The sequence below is a fragment of the Hibiscus syriacus genome, unplaced genomic scaffold (assembly GCF_006381635.1).
Source record: "Hibiscus syriacus cultivar Baekdansim isolate YM2019G1 unplaced genomic scaffold, ASM638163v2 tig00109924_pilon, whole genome shotgun sequence".
Taxonomy (NCBI): domain Eukaryota; kingdom Viridiplantae; phylum Streptophyta; class Magnoliopsida; order Malvales; family Malvaceae; genus Hibiscus; species Hibiscus syriacus.
The window spans coordinates 436,937-462,728 of NW_024062530.1; the positions used below are offsets into that span (position 1 = coordinate 436,937).

General features: G+C 35.1%; 3 protein-coding genes and 1 pseudogene across 3 annotated transcripts; 2 read left to right on the plus strand and 2 right to left on the minus strand.

The window, feature by feature from the left end:
- Window positions 1-7,704: 7,704 nt before the first annotated feature.
- LOC120210432 lies at window positions 7,705-8,450 on the minus strand. Its single transcript, XM_039209152.1, has one exon. The coding sequence runs from the start codon at window positions 8,275-8,277 to the stop codon at window positions 7,822-7,824; it is 456 nt and encodes a 151-aa protein (XP_039065083.1). The 5' UTR covers window positions 8,278-8,450; the 3' UTR covers window positions 7,705-7,821.
- A 4,479-nt stretch (window positions 8,451-12,929) lies between these two features.
- Window positions 12,930-15,995, plus strand: LOC120210416 (L-type lectin-domain containing receptor kinase VII.1-like). Its single transcript, XM_039209147.1, has 2 exons — window positions 12,930-14,248; window positions 15,986-15,995. The coding sequence occupies exons 1-2, from the start codon at window positions 12,984-12,986 to the stop codon at window positions 15,993-15,995; spliced, it is 1,275 nt and encodes a 424-aa protein (XP_039065078.1). The 5' UTR covers window positions 12,930-12,983.
- Window positions 15,996-21,325: 5,330 nt separating this feature from the next.
- Window positions 21,326-23,020, plus strand: LOC120210417 (L-type lectin-domain containing receptor kinase VII.1-like). Its single transcript, XM_039209148.1, has 2 exons — window positions 21,326-21,329; window positions 22,248-23,020. Exons 1-2 carry the CDS (start codon window positions 21,326-21,328, stop codon window positions 23,018-23,020), a joined length of 777 nt encoding a protein of 258 aa, XP_039065079.1.
- A 1,349-nt stretch (window positions 23,021-24,369) lies between these two features.
- LOC120210487 lies at window positions 24,370-25,767 on the minus strand (annotated as a pseudogene).
- Window positions 25,768-25,792: the final 25 nt, after the last annotated feature.

The following is a 25,792-nucleotide window of genomic DNA, read 5'->3' on the forward strand; positions in this document are numbered from 1 at the left end:
TTTATCGCCATTGGTGCTACGGTTAGTAAATCAATATAATTTTGTTGACTCATTTTTGTTAGTTACATGCATTTCACATTTAAATGATTATATTTCTTGTGTATATTTTTTTGTAGATTCGTTCGTTTATTACTTGCATGCGCCCAGTTATTATAGTTGACGGAGCACATTTGAAAGGTCGATACCTTGGAGTAAACTTATTAGCAGTAGCCATGGATGCTAACAATGGGATATTGCCAATAGCTTACGGGTTGGCAAATCTGAAACATCTGATTCATGGACATGGTTTATGGGGCATCTTAGGGATTGCATAGGTCCTATTAGCAATCTGACAATCATATCCGATAGGGCAAACTCAATTGACAACGCTGTTAGAAGGTGTTTCCCAGATGCTTTTCATGGACTTTGTGGTGTTCATTTGTATAGAAATCTAAAATCAAGGTCTGCTGGTATAAAAAAGCACAAATGGACATACTGGAAGGCTGTAAAAGCTTATCGGGAAGTGGATTTCAATAAGCATATAAATTGTTTAAGACGTGTTTTGCCTCAGTGTGCTCAAACACTAGAAGATGTCGGGTTTGAAAGATGGTCAAGAGTACATCAACTTGGAGCAAGATATGGTTTCATGACGTCTAATAGTGCAGAATCAATCAACGCTCTAAGTCGTCATTCCTGGAAATTACCCATTACTATGTTAATGGAGTTTTTTCGAGCCTCTATTCAACAGTGGTACTACAAGAAAAGAAACCATGCAGGTATTATTTCTTTGAATTCGTAACTTATCATATTTATATATTTTACTAAGTATTGTTTATTTAAATTTACAGGAACATTGGAACATCGTGTTACACCATGGACTGAAAAAAAGATAACGAAACGTGTTGTGAAGTCAACGTCATGGAGAGTTGAACCATGTTCAAACACTTTGTTTCAAGTACTGGATAATAACTTAAATGGGCTAGTCGATCTAAATGCAAAGACGTGTAGTTGTATGAAATGGCAAACATCTGGTTATCCGTGTGGCCATGTTATAAAAGTTGCTCTTCATTTAAACCAAGATGATTCAAGCGCATACGCTATGGATTGCTACACTACAGAAGTTTATCGACAGACTTATGCCGAGATTGTCTACCCTATTCCACATCCTTCTGAGTGGGACATACCATATGACTTACAAACAGTTTTGCCACCAGCCATGGACAGAAGGCTACCTGGCCGACCAAAAAGTCACGATCGTATACCGTCTAAGGGTGAAGAGAAGAAGAGATCGACATGTAGTCGGTGCAAGGAAAGTGGTCATACAAGGTTGACATGTGGATCACAAGTGCCATCACAATCATCTTTTCCTCTACCAAAATATGGATCCTCATCAAAATCCAAAGCTCATATGGTGTCAAGCAAAAGGCAATCATCTTTAAAATCCCAATCACAACTGGCTTCACCTTTTGGGACTGTTAACTTAGGTGATTTTTAAATGCAAACGTTGTATTATGTGGATTTTATGTGTGAACTTTTAACATTTTCAGTTGAATTAATGACTCAGGCCAACCATTTTGACTTAACCAACTCTTGTTATTCAGTTGTTATCACTTATTAGGCATGCATTTGACTATCGCAACACGGAAATTACAATCGCAACGAGAGATCGCAATGCGAAATGAAAATCCCAACATGAAAATCGCAATGCGGAAATGAAAATCGCAATGCGAAATGAAAATCGCAACGAGAGAATCGCAATGCGGAAATGAAAATCGCAATGCGAAATGAAAATCGTATTGCGATTCTCTCGTTGCGATTTTCATTTCCGCATTGCGATTTTCATTTCGCATTGCGATTCTCTCGTTGCGATTTTCATTTCGCATTGCGATTTTCATTTCCACATTGCGATAGTCATTTTTGCCTTCAACATAATGCAGATTGAAATCAACAAAATCAACCATTACATTTCAATCAATTAAACAAGCACAAATAAGAATTATGTTCGCATCAATTACACAAATCAACTTTTACAAATCATCTTTTACAAATCAATTAAACAATCAAAAAATAAGCAATAATTCTTATTTCCAATCATCTACTATTGAATCAACTTTTACAAATCAATTAAACAATCAAAAAACAATCAATTAAACTATTGAATCAACTTTTGCAGCCATACATCATTTTCACGCAGTTCACTTCTGAGATTAACCTGCAGAAACCAAACATTTGCTCAAACAACACTTTCTACACATCTAAAACCTACAAACAGCAAATTATTGAATTCTAGGTACTTAACCAAACATTTTCAAACCAAAAGTCTATAAACTTACCAATTGTTTATGGACATTTTTATAACGCGGATGCAGGTAGGTAGCGTCTCGTATATATCGATTTAGCCATATAATGCCGAAACCACAAGCTTACTGCAGCTCTATCTCTATCGGTGGGAGGTAGATACTTGGTGCTTCCCGACGTCAAACGCTCCAACGCCAAGCATACGAGAGGACCACAATCTCCTCTGGCTCCTTCCGTTTGTTGTGGCGCGGTCTCGTCTCTAATAACTGTAATATTGAGCTTCTTTGGCTTCTTGTTTCCAGAACGAGTCCAATAATTGATCGCATCCAAGAATTTAGCCAAATGAGAGCTCCATCCCTTAATAATATCTCTTAAATCAGCCAATGATATGTAATTTATCATGCTGTCATACACTATTGTCTTAAGGGATGGGAGCTGAAGCTCGACGAGAATCCAATGTTTACGTTCCAAAACAGGGATAAACACCTGCAATCATAAGTAATATTTCATTCATTTGCGCACTTATTTCATAAAACCTTTAAACTCAATCTAAAATAAATACTAACCTTATCGACCTCCCACCATGCAGGATAAAGTTTAGCTTGTCCATTGCCCAAATCAAATGATTCATCTCGTTGATTCTTCAAGTGAACGGCGTTAAAAGACGTTGGCATAATTGTATATCGTATATTTTTATTTTTCTTAAGTTTTCTTATTATTAGAAGACGTGTCACCCACGCATCGATATGCTGTTTTACAAAAAAAGACATATATTAGTGACTTACATAAATTTAAAAAAATTAATCAAATTGAAATATAAGAAAAATAAGACTTACCCCCCATCGAAATAGCCATTGTCTTCGACCCCTAATAATACGCCCCACCAAGACCGATCAAGCAACAAATAGATATCATCGGTGAGCTTGCATATGTCAGTGAAACACCCCTGGCTCCGCTCATGTAGATAAAAATCAACTGCGGTCTTAGCCCAAAGGGTGTTATCCAGAATTGTGTCTGGTAGTTGTCTCCTCTCCACTTCCGATACCGGAATGGTACTGGCCGGTAACTTATACGAGAGCCAACTCTCATCCATTATGTCCGGCACGTCAGAGGGTTTCTCAAGAAGCCTACATATGACGCCATGTGAATCGGGCTCTTGAATGGTGGGAGAGACCTCTTCAATGATGACAGTGGCCTCTTGAACGGTGGGAGGGGACTCTCGAGGAATGATAGGGGGGCCTCTTCAACGATAGGAGTGGACTCTTGAGGGATGACAGGCGAGTCAGGCTTCTTCTTGCGGTGTCTTCACACTATTGGGGTGTACGGAGACTTAATAGCACGTGCACGCTGTCTGATGCGTGAACTCCGTCGTGCAAGCATAACCCGACGTAAAGCATCCACTCTATCGGGCCGCTAAATAATTAAATACAAAAATCAGTAAATAAACAGACATGATATTTAAACAGTGAAAACAAAGACAATTATGTTTCAAACTTGCATTGTATTCACCCAAGTCATTATTCTATCATAGTTCACAAAATGCATCAGATAACAAAGAAAAATATGTTTCAAACTAATACCCTGAAGTTAGTATTTGTCTTTGTTTTGTCTATTGGTTGAAGTAATGCAATCCATTCAAGTTTCAATTTGCAGAAGAAGAAATAGTTTACTTTCGCAACACGAAACTTAAAATCGCAACGCGAAATGAGAATCGCAACGAGAAACCAAAATCGCAACGCGAAACCAAAATCGCAACGCGAAATGAAAATCGCAACGACGGAATCGCAATGCGAAATGAAAATCGCAACGAGAGAATCGCAACGCGAAATGAAAATCGCAATGCGATTTTGGTTTCGCGTTGCGATTTTGTCGTTGCGATTTTGGTTTCGCGTTGCGATTCTGTCGTTGCGATTTTCATTTCGCGTTGCGATTCTCTCGTTGCGATTTTAAGTTTCGTGTTGTGAAAGTAAACTATTTCTTATTCTGCAAATTGAAACTTGAATGGATTGCATTATTTCAACCAATAGACAAAACAAAGACAAATACTGACTTCAGGGTATTAGTTTAGCAGAATTGGCAGCAACCGAACAAATTTACTTTCAACCAAAAGACAAAACAAAGACAAATACTATTTCACAGTGTTAAAGAATACACAGTTTAGCAGAATTGGCAGCAACCGAATAAATTTACTAAGCAATCTAAGTGAAATGGCTAATCTAAGTGAAATTACGAGTAAATTTATCATTAAGTTAAATATGGAAAATCTTAAACTTACCTCGTTGCGTAGAGTATGAACCTCATTCTGCAACGATATTATCATCTCACGTAGAGCGGCAACCTCACCACGTAAAGTTGACACCTCCACACGCCATGCACCATCGTTATCGCGTAGAGTACCGATCTCCTCACGCAAGGCATTGACCTCATCACGTAACTCATCCCGTGGAGGTGGAGAAGAAGGAGATAAATGTCGTGGCCTCTTTACCGGTCGCCTATCATGAGGTGATGGTGGAGAAGAGGCTCGATGATGTGACGGGATAGGTGATGGCTCTCGTTCTAGAGGTGTATAGTCGGGTCGATCGGGTGATGGCTCTGGGTGAGGTGATGGCTCTCGAATTGGAGGAAGTGGATGCTGCTCATCATCCGTGCCATCAAAAAAACTCTGACTAGCTTGCCACCAATCAGTGGCAAGCTCTTCCTCCGTGGGTGTCAGTCTTTGTAATGGAATGTTGGCCTCCTAACAATATAAAAACTCAAACAAAGTTAAACGTCTACTATTAATAACTTGTTTATATATTATATGAAAGTATTTGTGTTAACTTACATTATTTATTGTCGCATATGGTATTAAGTCTTCCCAATCCAACAGATTTTTCCTCTTCCAGGAAATAGCCCTGGGAATATCATTTGACGTTTTTATTGCATATGTACGCATGCTGGGGAAAGTCTCGAATATCCAAATCTACAAACAATATAATAACAAAATTAGTAATTGTTAAATAATTAATTATAATTTTAGAAACATTATATAGAAATTCTTACCTTAAAGGCCCAAACAAAGCCTGACAAAGTGTATTTCGACCCATCGCCACGCAAACTTTTGCGGTCATCAAAGGCAGTAGACAACTTAGTCCAGGTAGCTTTCCATATATACGAACCCCACGGAAACAGATTCCATGCATTCAGGTCCTCTACCAATATTATTAGCTCCCAAGGAATAGGTTGTCTGGCCTCTCTGCCTAAAAAGCCGGCATACACAAGTAGTAGAAGGCATACTCGGACAACATCGACGTCATCCATCCGAGTGAAACCATCTTTCTTATTAAACAATTTCTTCAGGTCGTCGACGTGTAGGTTCGGCTTCTCCATTGACTCATCCGGAAAAACCCGGATAACCATGATGGGCGGGCGATATGACGAGTGTACCGGCCTACATCATCGTGTCCGAATCGTAGACCAGTGATTAAGCAGAACTACTTCCGCCCAAAACAAGTATACGCTGGTGGAAAATGAAACCATATCACTTCCTCACCACGTTGTATACTGTCGGGTAGATTTGATGTCATGGTCTGAAGCCACAAATGGGTCAAATTAGCATCTCCACCCGGATGCTGTACTCTCAGCCATGGCCCGAAGCAGGTTTCCTCAAACAATGTCTTTGTGCAGGTGAAAGCTTCGAAGCAATTGTAGTGGCTAGGCTAACTTTATTCCTTAATGTCAATGAAGCCGAAAAAAATTTCTACAAAAACAATAAACATACCAAGTTAGATATACCAAAAACTACACTGTGAAGATATACAAAAAACAATAAACATAAAAAGTAGTTTTATTCTTGAAACTAAAATTTGCAACACTGTTTTGTCTTTTGGTTGAAATGAAAATCGCAACGAGAGAATGACTGTCGCAACGAGAGAAATGAAAATCGCAACGAGAGAATCGCAACGCGAAATGAAAATCGCAACGAGAGAATCGCAACGCGAAATGAAAATCGCAATGCGATTTTGGTTTCGCGTTGCGATTCTCTCGTTGCGATTTTCATTTCGCGTTGCGATTCTCTCGTTGCGATTTTCATTTCGCGTTGCGATTCTCTCGTTGCGATTTTCATTTTTCTCGTTGCAGATAGTCATTTTCACGTTGCGATTTTCATTTCTCTCGTTGCGACTCTTCTGCAAATTGAAACTTGAATGGATTGCATTACTTCAACCAAAAGACAGAACAAAGACAAAGACAAATACTAACTTGAAAATCGCAACGAGAGAATAGCAACGCGAAATGAAATCGCAACGAGAGAATCGTAACGCGAAATGAAATCTAAGTGAAATGGTTAATCTATTATTGAAATGACCAGTAAACTTATCATCAGTTTCAATATGAAAAACCTACAATAATGCAAAAATTTCAAAATAAAAATAATTAAAAAAACTAACCCTCGGAAGTTGATTTTCCATTTCTGAATATTGTGAGGGATTTCTGACCGTGAATGGTTGTGAGGGATTTCGCCGGAGATGGGGACGGAAATCTTCGGAGATGGGGACGGATTTCGCCGTAGAGAGTGAGAGATGGAGATGGGACTGAGTTGTGATTTTAGGTTTTAGGTTATGAGTTGCGATTACGGGATTTTGTCTTAATATTCGTTTTTGTAATTTGAAAATAAAATACGCGTAGCGATTATAATGGCGCTTTAAAAATCGTGTTGCGATTTTACGTATTGTCGTTGCGATTTACGGATACGCGTTGCGATATACGGATACGCATTGCGATTTACGGATACGCGTTGCGATTTACGGATACACGTTGCGGTTTACGGATACGCGTTGCGATTTATGTGTTCGCGTTGCGATTTTCATATTCGCGTTGCGATTCTGGAAAATCGCAATGCGAATTTGTACTATCGCATTGCGATTTTCAAGAATCGCGTTGCGATTTTCAAGAATCGCGTTGCGATTTTGGAAACTGATTTGCGATTCTGGGGGTCGCGTTGCGATTTTTATTTCGCGTTGCGATTTTGTTGGTCATTTTGGCAAATCCAAAAAAAATTTGTTAAAATCGTATATTATAAGACATTTTTGGTCACCGATTTTCTCTTAATGTTATGTGCCATATAACCTTCTCTGTCTTCAAGCACCAAATCATCAATTTGGATCGATGGTATAGATAAGACATAAGTGATAACGGCGGAAAACATTAAAGATAATTCTTAATAAAAAATACTTTAGATATTTAAAATGAACAAAAAGGTATACTTTCGGGGTGATTTTATAATAAAACCAATAAAAATATCTACCAACAACCTCGACTCTAAAAGTCAAAAAATTAAGAACCATGAGGCAAGTTAAGGTCTTGTCTTTTTGGCTGAATCAAATCATGTTTCTGCAGAACCCTAAATTTCTGAACAAATCCTCGCCCGAAAGAACACCAAGAAAGAAAAACTGAAACTTTACAATCTAACATATATGTAAATTTCGCAAGAAAGTTGGAATTTTTACATTTCAAAAGGACCATAGTTGCTAGTTCACAAAATATATACTTTCCGAACTGTAATTTCTAATCGTATTTTTCTCCCCAAGAGTAGACCAAAAAGAAAACCCAGGAAAGAGACAGTAAAATATCGCCAACTGTTTGCCTAACCGAGTCCCAAGCCAAATCCTCCACTCTTCTCTCGAACCAGAACCGCCACACGGCCATGAAAACGTGCAAAAAGATGCAGCCTTTGGCGAAGAACGACTGGAAATTCATGTCTTCGACGAAGGCGACCATGAACAGCAAGAGCCCGATGGCGAAAAGGAGCAGACCCGAGAAGGAATCGGAGGTCCGGATCAAGAGCTGGTCGTGCGGGGTGGAGCCGAGGAGCTTCGTGGCGGTCTCGATGCCGTGGGTGAAGGTGTAGATTTCCTTCATGCGGAACATCATGAGGGCGCCGCTTGATAGGGCGATGACCGAGTGGAGGAGACAGATCAGCATGAACGCCGAAGACGGCGGTGGTGATGCTCTTGTTGACATTTTTTCGTTTGCGTTTTACTTTTTTTTTGTTCCTTTGAAATTCGATCGGACGGAAGGTTTTTAAGGGTTTGTTAAAATATGCATGGTTGCAGTGGAATCGAACGCTAACTCTCTGGAATCGAAGACTGAACGTTGAAGGAGTACGAGTGGAGAAGAAGGACAAGACGAAAAGGAAAATAAGATTTTTCTTTAGTTTTATCGGTGACTTATTTGATGTTTACTTCGGGTTTTAGTCCCTATATTATATAAAATATAGATTTTGATCCCTTTTTTTTAAGTAAAACGATAATATATTTATTGGTCAAATAAAATATTATCAACGTCTTGCCATATACATATAAGACAAATACATTCATATTTATCATGATTAAAATATAACATTGATCGATTAGTGACAGCCTGAGCAAGGACGTGAACAATTGAAACAACGACATACAAATATGGATTACTCCTACATTTCAAGACATTAAACATAGAGGAGGAAAACTGAAAAATATCCAAGATGAACGAATGAAAAACAAATCCTCCATTAACCATAGTCTCGTCTGACACAGATATTCAAGAACCAACAGAATGTTATATGCAAACTAACAAAGAAACATGCATTCGAAAAGCAAGCAATCATGAAATTTTAAAGAAGCACACAATAAAAAGTAGACTAATGAAAAAAATATGTATTGAGAGTCCAAAAACACCATTAATTATGATATATTTTACTAGAAAAAGTTTAAAAATATTATTTTAAGTACGTTAAAATATAACTGAAAATTAAAATCAAATAACAAACAATTAAAAAAAATGATGGGGTGACCAGAAGAGACTACAACCGCTGCCTTTGATGAAAAACTTATGTTAACCGCCAAGGACTTTTGTAACTGCAACAGTGAAAAGGTTTTTTTTAATAATACTATTTGTTATACTTTGTCCGATTTTTTTTGTGATCTACGCCTCAATTGTGTCCCATTGAACAAAGTTGTCAAAGGAGATTCTTTGCTTATTAATACCTTTAGTGATCTTAGTAGTCTTATATTTTCCGAACAGTTACAATTTTTTTGATTTAATGATCATGTCTATCTACTTTGTTAAAATATAAATAACACTTTAGATTTAATAACAAAATTAAAAATTTGTATATAAATTACCATGTAAACATGAAGAATAGTTTTCTATTCTCTTTCTTATTTGAACTCTCTTTTTTTCGACTGATTATATTATTTTTATCTTGTTTAACTCGTCACTTTATATAACTTAATATTTCTTTTATGAAACTATTAACTATAATTTTCTATCTAAATTAAAAATGGCGAACTGTCCACTACTTCTGTAACTCAATTTTTCCTACCAATAATAGTGAAATATATATTTTTTAAAAACAATTTTAAGTATATGATTTATTATTCATTAAATATGATTGATTAAATTTTCATATAATATTTAGACTTAATGAAAAAAATAAGTATCTAAACTATATCGATATTTTGTTAACTTTAAGTGTCTAAATTTGATTTTTCAAAATTTGTGTCTAACATTTCTGACATTACTCTTTTAATTACCTATACCGTAACAACTGTTTAAAATAAATGTTATTTGATACATATTAAATTTACATATATATATTTTTTTAAATAAAATGTAATTATTTTCAAAAGATCATAAAATTGTTTTAAAATCTAAAAAAATCTCAAACTCTTAAAATCTTTAATTTCAAACTTCCATTACGTTCGATGATCTTCATCGATTACTATCGTCTTTGTCAAATGGTTTAACATTCGTTATCGTCCACTCATCGATCAATTGTCATCCTTATAATCATTTTAGTTCCTTAAATCTCTAAAATTTCGAATAACAAAATCCTTAATCCTCTAAAAGCTCAATTTCCCAATTTGTAAAATCCTTAATTTATAAATTCATGGGTGCATCGCAAAGGTGAAACATGCGATGCAATTCCAGAGCTGGAATACGCCCTAGATGCAGTGCATAACTTTGCACGTATTTGGTTCGCCATCAGCAAGCCGACGACGGGAAGTTGGGTACAGTTGCCGTTTGGCCTTTGGCCATGACCAGCAAAGAGATGGTCGACGACAGCATAAGGGGTTTAAGGATTAAGTATCATAATATTTTGGAGTCCTTTTGTAATTTAAAAAATAGTTTTTAAATAATAATATTTTTTAGTTTTTCAAACTAAAAATATAAAAAATACAAATACGAAACATGTCAGATAACATTTTTTATGGTTGTTACCGTATAACCACTTAAATGAGTAGCGTCATAAACGTTAAATACCGACTTTAAACAATTTTTTTAAAATATGTAAAATTAATAAATTATATAATTTTGAGCTCTGATATTAATTATGTCGTCGAATTATAATAAAAGAATAAAATCATATTGATACTGAATTGAGTAAAAGTTGTTGGTACTGTCAATCTGGATTTATTAACAAGTTTCTTGAAGATAGGGACCAAATTAAGATGGAGAAATTAAATTATAATTTTTAGAATAGTTAAACTAATTTATAATTATACCATTACGTTTACTATTGTTGTCTTGGGGGAAGTTTTGCGGTACAGTACGTTAGCATGCGGTTAAAATACGGTGAAAATGAGCATAAATTAAGATGTGATATTCTTCTTGATTAATATTTTGGATTAATAATTGAAAATATTATATAGTTTTACAAAATTTTAAATTATAAAAAAAATATCACATTATAAATTACGTACAACTTAAAATATTAAAATTTTTCATAATATTTTAAGTTATGTTTATTTTCAACGTTTTTTAATGTTAACTGACTGTCGGAGGTCTTCCACGGAAGTTGCTCTTAATCTGACATTGAAGACAACCTATTACCCTACCTCCTCTTTACTATATTACATAATAGAATAAGGTTTTGTTGGTGTTGTTTTTTAATATTAAATTAGAGTTATTTTTTAGACTTTCCCGAGATCCTGCCAAGTTGGGTTGAAGAGAAGATAGGGATCTGGTGAGGGGTCCACTTTGAGACATTAAATAATCTGCTTGTTCTTTGTAGAAACACGTGTACGATTGTAAGTGCTGCCGACAGTTGGATTTCCTCTATGACTGTGAAAATAAGAGCGTGAAAGTTACACCCAAAAGAAAATTGATCCTTGACATATTATACGGTCGATTTAGATTAATTATAATCCAATTATAGTTTATATAAATATACAGAAGGTCATGTCATCAAATCAAATTAAAATTTCATAATAATTAAAAAATAGATTAATCGTGAACATAAACTCATAAGAACTTTATATAATTGAATGATAAGAAATATTATTTTTTATATTTTAAAGAGAATTGAATTGTCCATAAGAATTACACTCCTACTCATCTCCTTCCCATTTATGGACCGACTTTTGGATATTTTGGAGAAAGGAACAACAGAAGTCGGCCAACTTGATTAATCAAGTGGTGTGAATTAAATGAGATTTATGAAGTGGGTCTTGTTTTCTCTTAAATGAAAACATCAGCTTCTTATTTATTTTGGCTTTCTAACGATCCCAACACCAGAAGTACCTTAAATCCTTATTTCATCTTACACCAGCCTATAAATCATGTCATAATCCAATACTAACATATTCACACTAAATAAATATGCTCATAAATCAACCTATCAAGTGATTTAAGAAATAAAAATTATTAATATTTTTAGAGATTTGGGTTCAAATAGTTGTAGGGTGTGTGCGCATTAACAATAGGTTAAAAAAATTCCGAACAAATGATACCTTATAATTATTACATATTATCGGAAAAAGAAATGCACATACACTTAGTTTTTAAGATCGTATTCGTAATACATGTTGATATTTGTTAAATTTATTAGAACAATATTTTATACATTATCAGTGAAAAAACAATTCCACACATTATTCTTTTCTTTGTTTATCTTGAATTTCGATTGAAAATGCTAAGCAAAAGGAAACACACAAAAAAAATTAGAATATCGTCAAATATTAGTGTTCATGAAGAGATATAAACACCGAAAAACTTTAAATTTAATCGACTTAATCCTAATATAATTAGTATAGTTGTTATATTATTTTAAACGTTTGAGTGTATAAAGTGAACAATAACCTTCATTCTCAGGATTTGGGTAGGGGCGAATCTAGAAGATATTTTGGGGGCCAAAATTGAACAATGCATTTTTGGGGGAGTCAAAATAAGATTTTACCATTACACTAATTTGAAAAGTCAGTATTTTTAAGGGCCTAGATGACAATTTCTCCACTTCTGCAAGCAGAATATTATCATTGGAAATTTTCCCAAAATTTACGAGGGATTTTATTGTATGGTAAAAGCCATAACAGTTCAAAAACATGTGTTCAGATAAACTTCAAAGATGGCTAAAGAACATACGTGATTTATCTTGTTATAACATCCCAAATTTAAATATCTTATCACTACAACTTTTGTGTCTTCTTTTGCTACGACTGCATAGATATCTGGCAATTCCTTGTCGTGTTGAGATTTTCAAGAAGATCCCATTGTCAGGTTGCACACGAACGTCAAACTGGAATTTTCATTTTTAGACAATACAACCTCGATCACATCAAAAACCTTTTGACTATGGACTTTTAAAACCATGCATGTCGGCTAACCTGACTTTACATTCCCAATGTCTCATATAACTTGAATTCTCCAGGGGTATTGTGTCTTCTGGTTTTTAGGGTTTAGCAGCAATGGAGAAACACCCTAAGCCTGTCTTGTTTGTTCTTATGTTCATAACATTGTTTTCTGATCAGCCTGTTTTATCTCTTGACTTTGTCTTCAATGGCTTCAACTCAACCGACGTTTTGCTCTATGGTAATTCCGACATAGATTCCGGAATCCTTAAGCTCACCAATGAAACAACTAATGTCATCGGTCGAGCTTTTTACAGATCGAGGATCCCGACAAAGACTCCGAATTCATCTCATGTTCTTCCTTTCTCGACATCTTTTGTCTTCTCCATGGCTCCTTCCAGGAACAAGGGTATTCTCCCGGGACATGGGATAGTCTTCGTGTTTATGCCGAATACAGATATCAATGGGACAAGCTCTCAGCATCTAGGCTTTTTGAACCTCACCAACAACGGAGATCCGAACAATCACGTCTTTGGAGTCGAATTCGATGTTTTTTCTAACCAAGAATTCGAGGACATCGATGGCAACCATGTCGGAATCGACATTAACTCGCTCAAATCGGAAGTTTCCCACAAGGCGGGGTATTACGACGATGATGAAGAGCAAGCTTTTGAGGAAGTGAGGTTGAATGACGGTAAAAATTATCAAGTTTGGATTGACTATGCGGATTCTGTTCTTAATGTTACCATGGCTCCTGTAGGAATCAAAAGGCCTAAGCATCCATTGATATATGTTCCTTTGAATTTATCTGATGTTTTCGAAGATGAGATGTATGTGGGATTCACTTCATCAACTGGAACATTGGTTCAAAGTCATAGGGTTTCGGCTTGGAGTTTTAGTAACTCAAATTTTCGATTAAGCGAAAGCTTGATCACCGATGGTCTACCATCGTTTACCGTACCCGAGACTCCGTTTCATAGGCATAGATCGTTTATTTCAGGAGTAACAGTGGGAAGTTTCTTAATTCTTGCTTTGATTGCTATGTTTTCTCTGTTGTTGATTAACAGAGAAAGGAGGAGAGCAAGGGAGAGAGCAGCAATGGAAGATTGGGAATTTGAGTATTGGCCGCATAAGATGACATATCAAGAAATTGACGCAGCCACTAATCGATTTTCGGATGAAAACGTGATCGGATTTGGAGGAAATGGAAAGATCTATAAGGGTATTTTACAAGGAGGAACAGAGATTGCTGTGAAACAAGTTTCACATGAAAACGACGGAATGAGGGCATTCTTGGCCGAGATTTCAAGTCTCGGTCGGTTAAAACACCGGAGCCTCGTCAGTTTGAAAGGTTGGTGCAAGAAAGAAAAAGGGACGTTCATGTTGATATATGATTATATGGAGAATGGGAGTGTAACACCCCCAACCCGTATCCGACCCGGATACGAGTCCGAAGTGTCACATTGACTTTTCAAACCTTGACTCTTAAGAAAAATCCCGGGAAATTTAAAACTTTATTTAAAACAAAATACAGACTTTATCAGAGTGCTCGTACTTAATGACTTATTACATGCCAACACTTTATACATAACCAAAAACATACTTTATCCAATATTTCTGATCTGATCTTTTGGTAAGGAAAACTGACATGTCTTGCTCCGCATCCCTCCTTACTTTTCTCGAAACCTACGTGTGAAACAATCACACGCTAAGTCGAAGACTTAGTGAGGCATAACCACTTATAATGCACTTTAAAACATATATTGATACATGCATGTTCTGTTCTATCATGTTATAGAAATTCCAGGCATTTTTCATATCGTATAGAATCATATCAGATTAATCGCAGTAAATACATACATACACATAATTCATCATTCACATGTTATCACATAATCACATACTTTTTCAATCAAACACTATACACACAACATCATATCCTTTCTATAGCATTTATCATACCACTAACTTATATTTGTTCATATCTCTGGATTAGCCCATGTACATATGAGAACTATCGATATGTGAGTCTATAGAGGTTGTGCACTATGCTGTCACCACAGCTCGTATAAATGCACCGAAGTGCCCGTAGAATTGCACCGAAGTGCCCGTAGAATTGCACCGAAGTGCCCGTAGAATTATGTCCATAAGGACCACGTAGAATTCCTTAAGAATCATATACATATACTATGGATCAAGTATGTGTCTTTCAAGACTTCACACAGGTTCCAAAGGATATACATATGTCCTAAAGAACCGAATAAACCCTCGACTCTTGGCATGCCAACTATACCCCTAGCTCTCATGACACATAACATGGGCGTTATCATTTATTTCATTTTAAATATACACATACACTTGTAATTCACTTTCACATATCACGTATCACATATCTTCTTTTCATATGATCACATAGTCACGTAGTTCATTTACCCGTAGATCATTTCCATATAGTTCACATGTCACATATGTCATGTTTTCATATAATTTCTATCATTTCTCACCCAATCACCTTTATTCATATAAACATACTTATCATATCTTGTTCACATAAGATCATACTTCATATAATATATCGAAACACCTAGAACACTTTCCGTAGCTTATAGTCATAAGTTTTGTCTCGTAGCATATACTTGTTTTCACATATATATATTCCTATCAATTCTTATACCATAACATAATTCCTTTAACATACATAACATATCATGTAACATTATAATAGAAATACTTATAAGTCATATCACTTAGAGCACATATCTATACTTATAGTCACATTACCTATATCTTAATCTTATGCCTTCTCTTAGACCTATATATATTCACATGTTCAGGTAATCCACCATTTCATCACATAATTATGTATTCCTATAACTCATTTCATTTCATTTCATATCTATATGTGTATATATATATATCCTCAAGATTTATCCTAATAAATCATATAGCACTCTTATAATTCATATTCATATTCATCTATGTCAGACTTATAAACACATCTCACTTTTATTATTTCTTTATGTATAATCTAATATGTTTACTTAATTCAATTTCATATAACTCGTATAATATTCTCATATAACTTCACAAATTTCTATCATTCAACCTATGTGTTATAGCTTTACTTAAACATATGAATCTTTCCCCTCTAGCTTATCTTATATGTTCATCTTATCATTTATGTTCAAATCTCCTAGTTAGTGTACTATTCTCACTTCATCCTATAGATCAATATTATCCCGCTTATTTCACTTATCATATAATCATATAATTATTTACCATGATCACATAGTTTACATCTCATCTAATTCATAACCTTTCTTATGTAATTACTTATACTTTATCATCTAACACATAAAAGAACAAATCGATCCATATAATCAAGCATACATACATGCATATTCACCTCATGTCTTTAATCATGCATTCATGTGTAACACTTCAGGAAAATAGACTCATCGCAAGTCTTATTCCCATCGCACATCATATACTATCGAATATGCACTCACCTGGCCTCACTAGTCAATTCCCATCTCTTATCGTTCCCTTGATTGATCTTACTTGCCAAACGTTCCGGAATTGCTTTATGCGTAGAATCTACATAAACGTACATTTCGAGATCATCATTAGATACCTACACCTTGCAATTGGATACTAGCAACTTAAACTAACTAATTAAACCCATATTCCCAATTTTTCTTTAGGAGGAATCGGTTCCCCCCCATGGGGGAATCGGTTCCCCTATGACATACTGGAAATTCATATTCGCTTGAAGGGGTATCGGTTCCCCTTGAATGGGTACCGATTCCCCCTTGCCCAGAAATCATATTTCAGCCCGAAAATCCTTCATTTTCAGCTCAACACATCATACTTCACTCCCTTTAATATTCCTAACTTTCATACACATATTTAAACTCATTTCTACTCCATAATCCCTTCTTTAAACTCAAAATTCTATCTTCCATATAAGATTCAAAAATCATATCAAAATTCCAATATGTTCTAATTCCAATTCTAACACTTCCTACCTCTTAATTTAATCCTTGACAAGTCAAATTCAACTTCACAATCTATTAACTCCTTCCATATCAAAAATTCACTTAAAAACTTATTTTTCTTAATTTCTCATAACTTGTTAATCTTTGAGGTTTAAGCCCCCTAAAGCTTTCCTTAATCTTTCTTAATATCCCAAGAGTCAAAACAAGCTTTAAAACGAAAGAATTAACCAACTAAAATTAAACTTACCTTTATGAAGTAACCCACGGGAAGAAGAAGGAAGAAGAATGTAGATACTTCCTTACCCATCAGCTTATCTCTTTAAATAAGAGATAATTATCTTTTACATAAAAAGACCATAATACCCTTTCAATTCTTCCATAATTACCAAATAACCTTCAATATATATATATATTCAAATAATCATTAATTCTTTCATTCTTCTACTTTAGTCACCAAATTCTGAAACTTTACAATTTGGTCACTAACCCGATATTGAGGATGTTACAAATCTCCCCTCCTTTTTAAAAAAAATTCGTCCTCGAATTTTTCACTGAACAACTTAGTAAGAACATATCTTCCAATGTTTTTATGTTGCTTCCTTTACTTAATCTTTCTTTCTCTTAGTTCTTCAACTACCTTTTTCCTTTATACATACTTATCATGTTACTTATCATATAACCAATAGCATCAGTTCGTATCACTCAAAATCCTTAATCAATCAAATTCTTTATCAATCTTTAATTACCTTATAACCATACCAAACTTGTATTTCGTCATCATTTGACCAAAACACAACTTTAAATCTTCTTCAACGTGATTAAATCTATACTTCAAGGAGTCAAACAATATTTTCACATCACCTTGCACACTTGTCTTATTTCTATAACAAAATTGTCCTCTGTACTTCCATAGTCATCGTATCTGATCCTTTAAATCAATCTCTTTCATTTCTTTATTCCTTATTCCTTATACATAAATCCTATATTTCCTTTCATGTTCCCATACTCTTGTCTTATCACTTATACTCATCTTTATGTACCAATCTTCATTGCATCCTCATTACTTTAATAACCCATTTCTTATACATAACTTTATTCTTTATCATTCTTATACTTGTATTTTCTTCCTGAAGATTCCATGCAAATACTTATCTCAGTTTCTACAGCATAGCTATCTGCTCAGAATATACAATCATATTCAAATTCACATCATAATCAACTAACTCAACTTTACCTTTTCCTTCAATCTTATTATTCTATCACTTTTACTCTGACAGCTAGTCAATAATATATGTTCAATCTAGGGTACAAACCCTAATCCACCAAACACATACATCCTGTCAAATCGAAATTATCTTAAAAATTCACTTACTCAGCTTATCAATTTCACATCTATTCTCTTATATCCCGAAATTTCTTTTATTCATACTCAACATTCTGACTTCCTGTGTCCTATAATCTGATCATCGATATACATATTCTCAAACTCTTCTTATCAATCCTCAGCTTTATTTAAATATACCTATTCTTTTTCCTTTTTCCTTTACTATACCACCTTACTAGGATCCAAATATACAACTGTATCCAGATCCATTGCAGATCTGGTTATTATATCCTGAAAATATCTTATAATCTTATAATTCCAGTACATTTTTATCACGTACTTTAGTTAGCCAATGCTAACTTTTCCCATCTTAACTGCAAACCCTTATCATAAACATACTCTTGTTTATGCGCAATATTATCACTTCGTTCCAAACTCATAAGCTCTGACATATACATCTTCTACGCTTGTCAATGAGGTACTTATCCTTAAGTTATTCTATACGTACTCATCACGTCATTAGATCTTTTTAACATTCTTATGGTGTTAAATGTAACACCCGTTCACCATATTCTATCTTAATCACATGATAACTCTATATCATTTTTCCGATTTCAAACGATGAAAACTTTCTATCATCATTCAGATATGATTTCAGCTTTCTGAAATCAACTTTTGATCTTACTAGGCTTTTCCTGAGGTGTCCGCTCTTCATCCTGCCTGGCCAGGGCAAGTGAATAGCTATCACCATCAGGAATATCACCTTTCACTTACTTCGAAATTATCACGATCGGATTTCTACTGTATTAAACCATTTTTATTTTATTAGCAAGACAACGTATTCCTTACACTATCAGATCAGAAATTTTTCAATCTATGTTGGCATGTACACCTTTTATGACCTTTTTGGACTTCGGTTTATGCCGAGAATCGGCTAAACCATAGCTCTGATACCATTAAATGTAACACCCCCAACCCGTATCCGACCCGGATACGAGTCCGAAGTGTCACATTGACTTTTCAAACCTTGACTCTTAAGAAAAATCCCGGGAAATTTAAAACTTTATTTAAAACAAAATACAGACTTTATCAGAGTGCTCGTACTTAATGACTTATTACATGCCAACACTTTATACATAACCAAAAACATACTTTATCCAATATTTCTGATCTGATCTTTTGGTAAGGAAAACTGACATGTCTTGCTCCGCATCCCTCCTTACTTTTCTCGAAACCTACGTGTGAAACAATCACACGCTAAGTCGAAGACTTAGTGAGGCATAACCACTTATAATGCACTTTAAAACATATATTGATACATGCATGTTCTGTTCTATCATGTTATAGAAATTCCAGGCATTTTTCATATCGTATAGAATCATATCAGATTAATCGCAGTAAATACATACATACACATAATTCATCATTCACATGTTATCACATAATCACATACTTTTTCAATCAAACACTATACACACAACATCATATCCTTTCTATAGCATTTATCATACCACTAACTTATATTTGTTCATATCTCTGGATTAGCCCATGTACATATATGAGAACTATCGATATGTGAGTCTATAGAGGTTGTGCACTATGCTGTCACCACAGCTCGTATAAATGCACCGAAGTGCCCGTAGAATTGCACCGAAGTGCCCGTAGAATTGCACCGAAGTGCCCGTAGAATTATGTCCATAAGGACCACGTAGAATTCCTTAAGAATCATATACATATACTATGGATCAAGTATGTGTCTTTCAAGACTTCACACAGGTTCCAAAGGATATACATATGTCCTAAAGAACCGAATAAACCCTCGACTCTTGGCATGCCAACTATACCCCTAGCTCTCATGACACATAACATGGGCGTTATCATTTATTTCATTTTAAATATACACATACACTTGTAATTCACTTTCACATATCACGTATCACATATCTTCTTTTCATATGATCACATAGTCACGTAGTTCATTTACCCGTAGATCATTTCCATATAGTTCACATGTCACATATGTCATGTTTTCATATAATTTCTATCATTTCTCACCCAATCACCTTTATTCATATAAACATACTTATCATATCTTGTTCACATAAGATCATATACTTCATATAATATATCGAAACACCTAGAACACTTTCCCGTAGCTTATAGTCATAAGTTTTGTCTCGTAGCATATACTTGTTTTCACATATATATATTCCTATCAATTCTTATACCATAACATAATTCCTTTAACATACATAACATATCATGTAACATTATAATAGAAATACTTATAAGTCATATCACTTAGAGCACATATCTATACTTATAGTCACATTACCTATATCTTAATCTTATGCCTTCTCTTAGACCTATATATTCACATGTTCAGGTAATCCACCATTTCATCACATAATTATGTATTCCTATAACTCATTCATTTCATTTCATATCTATATATGTGTATATATATATCCTCAAGATTTATCCTAATATAAATCATATAGCACTCTTAATTCATATTCATATTCATCTATGTCAGACTTATAAACACATCTCACTTTTATTATTTCTTTATGTATAATCTAATATGTTTACTTAATTCAATTTCATATAACTCGTATAATATTCTCATATAACTTCACAAATTTCTATCATTCAACCTATGTGTTATAGCTTTACTTAAACATATGAATCTTTCCCCTCTAGCTTATCTTATATGTTCATCTTATCATTTATGTTCAAATCTCCTAGTTAGTGTACTATTCTCACTTCATCCTATAGATCAATATTATCCCGCTTATTTCACTTATCATATAATCATAATTATATTTTACCATGATCACATAGTTTACATCTCATCTAATTCATAACCTTTCTTATGTAATTACTTATACTTTATCATCTAACACATAAAAGAACAAATCGATCCATATATCAAGCATACATACATGCATATTCACCTCATGTCTTTAATCATGCATTCATGTGTAACACTTCAGGAAAATAGACTCATCGCAAGTCTTATTCCCATCGCACATCATATACTATCGAATATGCACTCACCTGGCCTCACTAGTCAATTCCCATCTCTTATCGTTCCCTTGATTGATCTTACTTGCCAAACGTTCCGGAATTGCTTTATGCGTAGAATCTACATAAACGTACATTTCGAGATCATCATTAGATACCTACACCTTGCAATTGGATACTAGCAACTTAAACTAACTAATTAAACCCATATTCCCAATTTTCCTTTAGGAGGAATCGGTTCCCCCCCATGGGGGAATCGGTTCCCCTATGACATACTGGAAATTCATATTCGCTTGAAGGGGTATCGGTTCCCCTTGAATGGGTACCGATTCCCCCTTGCCCAGAAATCATATTTCAGCCCGAAAATCCTTCATTTTCAGCTCAACACATCATACTTCACTCCCTTTAATATTCCTAACTTTCATACACATATTTAAACTCATTTCTACTCCATAATCCCTTCTTTAAACTCAAAATTCTATCTTCCATATAAGATTCAAAATCATATCAAAATTCCAATATGTTCTAATTCCAATTCTAACACTTCCTACCTCTTAATTTAATCCTTGACAAGTCAAATTCAACTTCACAATCTATTAACTCCTTCCATATCAAAAATTCACTTAAAAACTTATTTTTCTTAATTTCTCATAACTTGTTAATCTTTGAGGTTTAAGCCCCCTAAAGCTTTCCTTAATCTTTCTTAATATCCCAAGAGTCAAAACAAGCTTTAAAACGAAAGAATTAACCAACTAAAATTAAACTTACCTTTTATGAAGTAACCCACGGGAAGAAGAAGGAAGAAGAATGTAGATACTTCCTTACCCATCAGCTTATCTCTTTAAATAAGAGATAATTATCTTTTACATAAAAAGACCATAATACCCTTTCAATTCTTCCATAATTACCAAATAACCTTCAATATATATATATATATTCAAATAATCATTAATTCTTTCATTCTTCTACTTTAGTCACCAAATTCTGAAACTTTACAATTTGGTCACTAACCCGATATTGAGGATGTTACAGGGAGCTTGGACAAAAGAGTATATTATGACTGTGATGAGAGCAAGATGTTGAGTTGTGACAATAGAATTAGCATCTTAAAAGATGTTGCCTCGGCAATATTGTATTTGCATGAAGGATGGGAAGCTAAGGTCCTACATAGGGATATTAAGGCAAGCAATATATTGCTTGATAAATATATGAATGGAAGGTTGGGGGATTTCGGAGTAGCCCGGATGCACGGGCACGGCCAAGTGGCTAGCACGACACGTGTGGTCGGAACGGTGGGTTATTTAGCCCCCGAGGTGTTTAGAGGTAGACGAGCATCGACACAAACCGATGTGTTCAGTTTTGGGATCTTAGTCTTAGAGGTCATGTGTGGGAGGAGACCTATAGAAGAAGGGAAACCAGCTTTGGTGGAATGGGTATGGGAGTTGATGATGCAAAATGAAATACATGCCGCACTCGATGCGCGATTGAGAACCAGCGGAGGGCTCGACGAGGAAGAGACGGAGAAGATACTGCATTTAGGCTTGTTGTGCTCATATCCTGACCCTGATTCCAGACCATCAATGAGACAAGTTGTTAAAGTCCTGGAGTGGAAGAGTCAGCCAGAGGCTTATGAACCGGGAACCGAGGATATGGCAGCACGTTTGCTGCAAAAAGTGAAGTCCAGGGATATGTGGGTTAATTACTCTCAAAGTTTTGGCTATGCACCACACCCGATGTTCGACGGTATACAACAGTCGAGTTCCATGTCAGTCACTTGGACCAACAGCATTGTGGAAGGTAGATAAATCTAGGAATGTTATTGTACACATGCATTGCCGTTAAGAACTAACAGAGGATTAGACGACGAAGAGGTCGAGAGGTGCTTCGTTTAGGCTTGTTGTGCTCATATCCTAACCCTGATTCGAGACCAACAATAAGACAAGTGGTCTAGTGGTAGAATAGTACCCTACCACGGTACAGACCCGGGTTTATTTCCCGAGTAGTGTCGACGATATTCGACAATCCACGTTCATGTTTCGGTGTTGCTCTCTTGGGCCAACAGCATCAGGGAAGGAAGATAAATCTGATAATACGATTACCAGATACAGCAGTGAATAGTTTCATTATTCATTACATGCAGTGAAATTATTTCCTTGTTTAATCATTGCTGCTGCCAGTAGTGCAAATTCATTGTTGCAGAACATTTTACAATATTAAAAGGATTATTAAGAAAACATAAAACTATCTATCATGAACCGATCTTAGCTCAGTTGGTAGAGCGGAGGACTGTAGTTGGATCTCCTCAGATTAATCCTTAGGTAGCTGGTTTAAATCCTGCAAGTCGGAATTAGTGATAATATGTATTAAAATAATTAAAATGCTTCCCCCCCCCCCCCAACAACCATGTCAGCTCTGAATAATTGTTTTGAAATGTGACACATTTTTTCACATAATGTCGACATAAAAGGCGCGAGTATTTCATTTTATTATTTTGCAAACAATTAGATTAATCAACACTTGAACTTTTACATAACTTTTTAAATATGATTAAATAAAAGTTAAATAATAAAAGATTTGAATTTTATTTATATAACTTATATGTAGATTTTTTTATAAATTTATTATTTTTCTCTCTCATAATATTATTTCGTTTTCAAATTTATTTTCATTAAATTTTAATATAATTAATTATTATTTTTTTCTCTGTGTTTTTTATTAAAAGTTTATTTCCGTTTTTATAAAATTTTATGAAATTGTTTATTTTATTTTATTTTAGATATCCACCTTTATTATAAAATAATTCGTGGGTCCCTCAATATAGGCATAACTCGTATAAAATATCTCTCAATTTACCGTTGTGTAACGTACTCCAATAATCCACCACAACTTGCAATAGCGCTTGTCTAGCGCCTAGCAAAGGTAGGTGTGGGATACAGTGCCCTTTATCCTCATTGCAATCTCTAATACCATTCGTGCTAGTTCGTCTCTAACCTCATAATCATTTTCCCGATTTTTTTATTCGAGATCTTTTGATATTTAGTATTTATAAGAATTCTGATTAAATTTAGAGTCAAGAAAATAAGTTTACACTCGAGAATTTACTTGATCTGAATAACTTGGGACCTGAACCATTTGTTATTATATTAAACATTAGTTTTATAAGATTAAAGTATAAAGAATCCAAATCCAGGAGTGTATGGCTCTGCTGCAAAACACACCATGTTCTGTCGTCAAATCTGAAACTTTTTGCACCTTATCTTTGCACATTATACACTCAAATAAAAACAAATAAAATATTTCCAGGTGTAAGAAGAAAAAAAACTGACAGAAACCCCCCATTTCAGAATCTTCTATATCATTATTTACCCATAGAACAAAACTTCGTATGAAAGTAGCACATTCATTATTTACACAACCTCGAGTGCTGTACAATGCACATCGAGCAAATCTTCGGTCAACATCGATGCCTTCGGCTTAGTTAACCGGCTGCCGGAACATCCCACCGGCAAGGGCTGATTCGATGTATTCCTTTCGCATGATTTTAGCCACTTGGCTTGCATGTATCCTTGTTTCCTCCATGGGCCCATATGCATTTTCTTTTCCTTCATGCATTTCTTGGCGGCCGAACACAAGATTTTGATCACATTGCTTAATCTCTCTACTTTACCCACGAAAACGTCTGGTAATCGTTGCACTAAACGATTGTAATCTTCACTTGCTCTTGCAATCTCAAACTCTGCCCTGAAATTCAATTCTATGATTACCCTTACTTCGCTTTTTCTCGACTTCTCTATCACATCCAAAAACCTATGTTCCCCTGCAAAATATTGAACCATAAATCCAGTTGAAACACACCAAGAGAAAGCCCTTATTTTCATAGTTGTTAATAGAGATTCATGACGGAGACATATCATGTAGTAATTGGGAATCGATAGTCACACATAAAATAGTATAGGATTTGAATCCAAAATCTACAAAATGATTCGTATATAGATAGATTAATAGATACCTGACGGGATATCTAGAGAGCTTCTCCATTTAGTCCGGCAAATGGCGCTGTTGAAACCGGCATTTGGAGCCGACTAGAAACCTCTCTCGTTAGACAATTCCGACAATCCTCCGCCATTGATGATTTCCCACAACCGCAAACTGTGCTTTCTCTCTGAATATCTTTCAAAGCATCTTTCGTCGCGTTCCGAATTCTCAATTCTATAGAGTTCGTCCTAAACAATGTTTGCTGCAAAGCCTGGTGCTGGTTCTCCCAAAAACTCTTACTATTTTCATTGCTTCCCTCATCGTTCTCTTTCTCGTCATCATCATCGCCATCATCATCACCGCGATCTACGATTCCATCTTTATTGCCTCGAAATCTATCACCGTCGCAGTTTCCCAGGATTCCCAGGTCACTGTCTTCGAGAAACTCGAACTCCATATCGGAACCAAACGAATCGGGTTGCTCCGGAACTTGAATTCCAGGCGTAAACCGTACACTAAATTTCGGTGATTCAACGGGAACCTAGTTGCAATGGCGGCCATCGATTTTTTTTTCCTTATTTTTAAACTGGGCGAGTTTAGTA